Source organism: Leiobunum rupestre, chromosome 4 (genome assembly GCF_980474605.1).
Source record: "Leiobunum rupestre chromosome 4, qqLeiRupe1.1.hap1, whole genome shotgun sequence".
Taxonomy (NCBI): Eukaryota; Metazoa; Arthropoda; class Arachnida; order Opiliones; family Sclerosomatidae; genus Leiobunum; species Leiobunum rupestre.
The window spans coordinates 39,343,264-39,350,547 of NC_143387.1; the positions used below are offsets into that span (position 1 = coordinate 39,343,264).

At 37.6% G+C, this 7,284-nt stretch overlaps 2 protein-coding genes across 2 annotated transcripts; one reads left to right on the forward strand and one right to left on the reverse strand.

The window, feature by feature from the left end:
• Positions 1 to 354: 354 nt before the first annotated feature.
• On the reverse strand, positions 355 to 2,401 carry LOC149947731 (inositol polyphosphate 5-phosphatase K-like). Its single transcript, XM_090171653.1, has one exon. The coding sequence runs from the start codon at positions 2,218 to 2,220 to the stop codon at positions 853 to 855; it is 1,368 nt and encodes a 455-aa protein (XP_090027779.1). The 5' UTR covers positions 2,221 to 2,401; the 3' UTR covers positions 355 to 852.
• A 3,199-nt stretch (positions 2,402 to 5,600) lies between these two features.
• LOC149947732 (uncharacterized) lies at positions 5,601 to 6,891 on the forward strand. Its single transcript, XM_090170955.1, has 3 exons — positions 5,601 to 6,267; positions 6,360 to 6,654; positions 6,720 to 6,891. The coding sequence occupies exons 1-3, from the start codon at positions 5,601 to 5,603 to the stop codon at positions 6,889 to 6,891; spliced, it is 1,134 nt and encodes a 377-aa protein (XP_090027081.1).
• Positions 6,892 to 7,284: the final 393 nt, after the last annotated feature.

The window sequence follows — 7,284 nt, forward strand, 5'->3', positions numbered from 1 at the left end:
AACGTTACTAATCCCCTAAAATGACTACTTTTTTAAAATTAAGTTAATTAAAAAAATTATCATTTGCGGCCCAAAAAAAATAACTTCGTAATCTACGCGTCAAGCGCGACGTTCTCCGCCAAAAAAAACCAAAAAACGGTAATTCCCTAAAATTACTACTTTTTTAAAATTAAGTTAATTAAAAAAATAATCATTTGCGGCCCAAAAATAGTTTCGTAATCTACGCCAAAATAAAAAGCAAAATTACATGAGGCCGCTGTAGTTGATCAATTTTGCCTATTTTTGTATCACTAATATAGTGATTGTTTGAATACATTAATTTAAATGTACTTTATTATTTAAGTCTTTCTACAATTTGAAACTTAATATGTGAACAAGTCAACTTGCCAACATAGTAGTAATATTAATTAAAAATACACATTTAAAAAAAAATAAAAATATAAGAGATTTTTTAGTAGTAACTTTAAAACTAAAAAATTTAGTAGAGTTTATATAAAAATTTCGCTTGTTGAATTCATAACATTCTATAAATATGCCTCTTTAGGACATTTTACACGGCGCTAGTCACAGTGACATCTAAAAAAGTAAATCAGACTATAAGAAAGCAAAATGGCGCTAAGTTAGCTGTATTGTTAGTATTACTACATAAGTACTATTACTTAAAGGCTCCTCTGTCTTGAAAAAGTGTTTGAACCTCTTATTAGCTTGCTGTACAATTATGCACTGTAAGCATTGATAAAATTGGCAGTGGTTATAATGCTTTTAGAGATCGCAATTACAAGCCGACCATCCTTATCAATAGAGGGATTGCAAGGAAAATGTTGGAACCCTTTTTCAACTAGGTCTTTAACGCTATGATATCATGAAAGGAGGACTCATTCCTAATACATTATTAAACCTGCCATTAATATACAATAATCTGTATTGTCCAGGAATTAGAAGAGATTGGTCCATGAAAACCACCTTGTACCACGGTCTTGAGTTCCTTGGGCAGTCATTTTCTAAACTCAAAGTAATTTCATCTTGTTTACTTGAACTTGGTAATGTTCTGTTATCAACATTTAAAACTTGCAGTTCTTGTTCAACCCAGGGAATACTTTGAGAAGGAACTGTAGTTGCCCAAACGTAATGTAAATGTTCATCAACAGAGAGAAAATTTGATTTATATAGACCAATCCAATCCCACACGCTTGGAAAGTTTCCTTCATTAAATTGATACCAAGCCTCGGAATCCTTATTTGCTGTCCACCCTAATACTGGATAAAAATGGACTTTGGATAGTGATGGCTCAATGAAAACCTTGACTTTAAAAGTTCCTATAACAGGTTTATGATCACTTAAAGCGTATTCATCATGGGAATGGTATCCAAGTGGTTCCAATGCTAAAGTTACATTTTCATAAGCGTTATGTGTTAAACGATATAATATACGATCAGTCCATGCAGGCTTTCGTGAGCGAAAATTGTATTCATTCTTTTGAAAGAAATACTTGTAGGTGGGTGGAAAAGTTATAGTTGATTCATTAAATTCGCTGAAGGCATCTCCATTAGTTTTAGCTTTAAATAACTGATCATTAGCAAGCAATTTTTCATAGTTCTTATTGTTTATTAAGTTCATGATATCAGTAGCTGATAAATCATCAATTCTAAAATTTAGATCACCAAACCAAAACACATAATCGTGGGATAAAATTGTTTTGGTTAATGGATCTATGAAACTTTGTGTATCTATTATAGTGTTGTATTCAAGAACTCTTCGGTTATAAAACTCATCATGAGCAGCCATGTGACAAGCAGTAAAACACAAAGAACACCCATATGCTGAAAATCGGATTGTGACACCTCCTTTGTTTCCCCAAGCACCGCCAAACCCCGTTTTAGTATATGTAGTTTGAATACTTCGTAAACTTGTTAAATGTTGTCTTTTGGCAAACAGTAAAAAAACCATTCCTTGTAGACGTATATGTTTTACTTTAACATAATTAAATTTAGCAAGTAAAGTTTTAACATTATCAATCCAAGGATCATCAAATAGAAAGTCATATAGTAATTTTTGAGGTTTCACACTAACTTCTTGGAATGTAATTGCGTATATATCTGGTAAAATAACATCATTTTGTTGGTTTCCTTTAATTAAGCCAAGCGCTGAGTGTAGATCTTCACCAGGTGATTGACCAGCAACATTCCAGGTCAACAAATACAAAGTAAAGTCACTTAACATAGTAGATAATGAATTTAATAGTTACGCAACTGATTTTCTTATTGTAGCTTAATCAAATGTACCTATAAACGTTTCTTGCAGTGCCTTCTAGTCAATAATTAATCATGTTTTGAGCTTTCTTAGTTTATCAGAGCTTTATTTAAGATAATTTAAGTAAAATGTAATAGGCTAACACCAAACACATCGCGCTCTATTTACAACAATAACAAAGCTTAGGAAAGATCGTTGGCGCCAGCGTTGCCAGGTCCCAAAACTGAAATTGTAGTATCGAAGCCCAAAAATTATCGAATTTTGATTACTCGCTATAGCGTGGTAGCACTTTATCATAGCTGGCCGTTACTAACATATTTCGTTTTTGTTAGGCTACTTAACAGTCAACACGCTTGATTAGTCAAGTCGGCCGTATTTTCGAGTACAAACTAAACACTCCAAGGAGTATAATATTTCAATTCTTAGCCTACTAGAAGCAAGGTTAGTAAACTTTAGGCTATAAAAGGTTGCCTCGATACGCTGTGGTTGCTAAGGGCTAAGGTTGGTAACTTCGTTGCTAACGAACATCGTGACGTCACTGAGATGAGATCCAATTGAAAATCAATGCGATCTCATCTAGGTGACGTCGGCAACAGACGAATTTTGGAGGCAATCCAAAAATTCTTTCAAACCGTTTCTCGATCGAGACCCCGTTGTACTAGGAGTAACACATAGAAATCTCATAGGTAACTAGAATGCTGCCGTATAACTGGAAAATGGACCAAACGCCGTGGCAGACGATAGCCAGATCTCAGCCAATCAGAGCTCAAAGAGTGGTTCTGCCAAGAATTTAATGTCACCAGAGAGAATGACGTCACCCATCTCCCACTATAGTAGCAGAATCAAGAAGGATTATTATCCTCCTTGGCGGAACCACTCTACGGCCTCTCATTGGCTGAAGGTTCAAAATGAACTGGCGTCAAGCTCGGCCGTAGGCGGCAGCATTCTAGTTACCTATGAGATTTCTATGGAGTAACATAAGAAACTGGAAACGCCGTTCTTTCTAAAATTTCTTAAATTATCGCACAAATATCGGAAATATAGTAAAATTATCGCAAAAAGCGTACTATATAGTACGCGATTGAAATTATAGTACGGAGAAATTCGAAAGGTAAAATTATCGAAATGTACTATAAAAGTTATTTTTATAAAATAACCTTGGCCATCTTGTTGAAATTTGGTCCGTCGAGCTGGATTCTCATCTCCTGACCTCACAATTATCCAAACGTAGAGTCATCAAGGGACAAGTCACCCGGATCGAGTCCAACGTACTCGACACATCGAATCTGTAAAGGCTGCTGCCATTGTCCGACGGAGTCATCACTCTACATGTATACCTCGAGAAAGCTCAAAAGCAAGCAGCAGACAGTAGCGCCGCCAGCAGTAGGCACAAGTAGGCACGTGCCTACGTTGAAAAATTTTGGGCCTACTTAGGGAGCCTCCCATTTTAAGAACTATAGGTCTACTTCGGGCCTCCAATTTAAGAAAATGTGCCTACTTTAGGTTTCCAATTTACGAAAAAGGTGCCTTCTTGGCAGTGGCGGCCTAAGGGGGGGGCGGTCCGCCCCAGGTACCAGGGTACCAGGGCAGCAGGGGGTGCCATCGGAGAAGCTCGAGGGGGGGGGTTCAAATCAGAACGATTAAACTTGAAGAAGACGGACCCGTGAAAACTTCTGCACGGTCCTGGGGGGTGTCACAAAACACTGCCGCCGCCCCGGGGACCCAGCCTTCTTAAGCCGCCACTGCTTCTTGGGGCCTAAAATTCATTGAAAAGATGACTAGTTGACTACCAGTTTTTTTTTATTCCTGAACGGCTGGTAATCTTGGCTTTCCACTTCAGAAAACTAGCCCCCTCAGGGGCCCCCTGCAGCCTAAAAAGGGTAGGTTAAGCGGTGTTAATATTCGGAGTTTATTTGTAAAGGGGGATGATTGTAATTTGGGGGAAAAACAGCTGTTTCCATAAGCCGCACACGTTATCGTAAAACGTTCAAAGAGCGAAATTTCACCCCCCCCCCCCCCACAAGATGCAAAACGAGAAAGGGGGCCCCGCACCTGACACTTGTTCGTCCGAGATTTACCGTGTTGTCAAGAGTTACGTTTGTTGATAAGCGCAATACCGTTATAGCAGGGGTGGGCCTCCACCATGGGGGTAAAACTGGAAAACTCCAGCTTATTTGGGGGTTTGTGATTCGCCCACTGGGTCACGTGTTCGAAAGGCCGGTGGTCACTCTTATCTTGACGAAGTTAAACCTTATTTTTACCAGAGTTTCATTTCATTTTCTCCGCTTCTTCAAAGCAGTTCTCTTCATTTCGAGTCTTTCTCAGTCAGTTAATTTAGTGTCCTTTTTGTTTAAATATTTTTTGCAAGTGCCGACTTCTACCTCCTAGAGGTTTAAAGAAGCCGTACTGCGCTTGTTTTAAATAAAAACATTTCGGGCTAGTTTATATAGTTAGTTGGCTTTTTTCAAGCTTTTTATTTAGTACCTAGTTATTTTTTAACAAAACTATATTAGTGGTGTCTGTTTTGTTTTAATATTTTTGGCAAGAGCCGACTTCTACCTCCTAGAGGTTTAAAAAAGCCGTACTGCTCTTGTTTTAAATAAAAACATTTCGGGCTAGTTTATATAGTTTGTTGGCTTTTTTCAAGCTTTTAGTGGCTACATATTTTTAACCAAACTATTGGTGGTGCCGAGGGTTGTACCATTCTTAAAACTAGTTTTATTTTAAGACTATAGTGGTACCATTTTTAAAAGGCGTAATATCTGGAGTTTTTACTTTAAAAACTAAAACCAGAATGAGTTTCCGAAAGTTTATGTCGGGGCCCAAAAACGCCAAAAACGTAAGAGAGAAGCGAGCATAGTTCTGTTAGTAGTCAGAAAGACTCAATGGAACGATTTCTTCAACCGTCAGCTAAAATAAATAAACTGAATTCAGGGGAAACTCTAGGTTTTACAGAGGCTGAAAACAGTAAAAAAAATGTTGTTGACGTTTAACCCAATGTCGATGTCAGTCCGGCTAAGGGGGTAGTTCTAAATTCTGAGTTATCGGAAATTTTGGTTGAATCATCTAATAGAGCCTCGAGTGCAAAGATAGACCATTCAAACGTAAGACGATTAATTGCTTTAGATATTAGTTTAGATAAGGATTGTCTGCCCGTTCAACCTAACCTCGTGTCTTTTCCCAAAACCTTAATGGGTGGTAAAAACCGAGGCTTCAATTCTTCTTGGTACACCAAATATCAAATGTTCGAATATTCTGAAGCAAACGATAAAGTTTATTGTTTTTCTTGTCGGCATTTTTTAGGTGGCAGAAATACGGGATTTATTGAGGGGTTTTCGGACTGGAAATATATGGCCAAAAAGTTCGAAGAACACTTTACTTCGACTAAATCTTTACACCAACAGTCTTATAAAAAATATTCAGACTATTTGGAATCGAAATCTCGAGGCTCAATAGTATGTCAGTTGGTTGATCAGCATCATAAAACAGACGTTGCTAGAAATAGCGATGTCTTAGCTGCTCACGTGCAGATAATAGTACTGTTCGCCCAACAAGATCTCGCTCTTTGGGGGCATAGGTCGGACGATGAAAATGGGAACAGGGGCAATTTCGTAGAAATTTTAGATTTATTAAAGAGATATTGTCCCGACTTAAAAGCCAAGTGCGAAAGTATGCCAAATAATGCTAAATACATACATAGCACTGTCCAAAATGAGCTGATTAACCTTAATGGAAATTTTGTTAGGCCAATGATGGTAAAGGAGGTTAATGAATCAGGTGGTTTCTTATCCGTAATTGCCGATGAGACTAGAGATAATGTGGGAGTAGAACAGCTGAGTGTTTGCATTAGGTATACTAGAAAGGAAATTGGCGTAGTAGAGCGATTTTTAGCAAACACAGATTTGCATAAGTTCGACTCTGAAAGCATCAGTTTGGCTATAATTACCCTTTTGACGGAGAATAGACTGAAAATTGAAAATTGCGTTGCTCAGACTTATGATGGGGCCAGTGTAATGAGTGGGCACGTAAAATGGTGAGGGTTCAAATAGAGAAGGCAGTAGCTGGAAATTGTCCGTACGTCCATTGCTTTGCCAATCGTTTAAATTTAGTTTTGGTTGAATGCTGCTCCAATATAGTCGCGGTTAGGGAATTACTCGGACTAGTTCAAGCGATCTATAATATCCAAAGCAATTCAGTTATTAGGAGTGAATGTTTTAATAATTCTCAAAAAGAGCTGGGCTACGAAATAGTTCTTAAAATGCCGCAAAGCTGCGACACTAGGTGGTGGAGCAAAAAAAAAACGCTAGATCTTCATTACTTCAGAAGTAGATTTGATTCTGTTCTATTAGCATTGGAGAACTTGGTAGAAAATGGTAAGCCCGAAGAAGCTGCCGAATGTCGAAGGTACATATTGCAATTACAAAACTTCACTAACTTGATTTTGATTACGGCTTTATATGAAATATTAGGTATTACCAACTCCTTCTACCAACTGAAGTTATCGCTATTTGCAAAGCTACCATAACTACCTTAGAGGAAGTAAGGAACCCCGAAAAATTCGACTTAATTTGGGACGAAGCTTTTAAGTTAGCAGAATCCGTTTTTATCACGGTTCCCGATCGCAACACTGCACCTCTATAGCTTTAAGAAAACGAAAAATAATCCCTAATCAAAGACAAAGGCCTAGTGTGGTAACGTGTACAACAGGAAACCGAGACACTGAAGCTAAGACCTAAAATGAACATTTGAGATCAACTTACTACCAAATAATCGATAAATGTATATGAGAAATGAAAAACAGATTTTTAGAAAATAATAGCCTAATTAAAGGAATAACTGCGTCTGACCCCGACTCGGAAAACTTTCTCGTAGAAAATGACGTCCTAGCCCACTGCCAAATATACACTTGCTTTAAATTCGAACTAGATTCATTGAAAGGTCAAATTAAAATAGCCAAAAATTTAATAAAATCGAAAAATTTGAAAAGCGTAACAGACTGTTATCACTATCTAATGACGATGGAAGGTGGCTTTC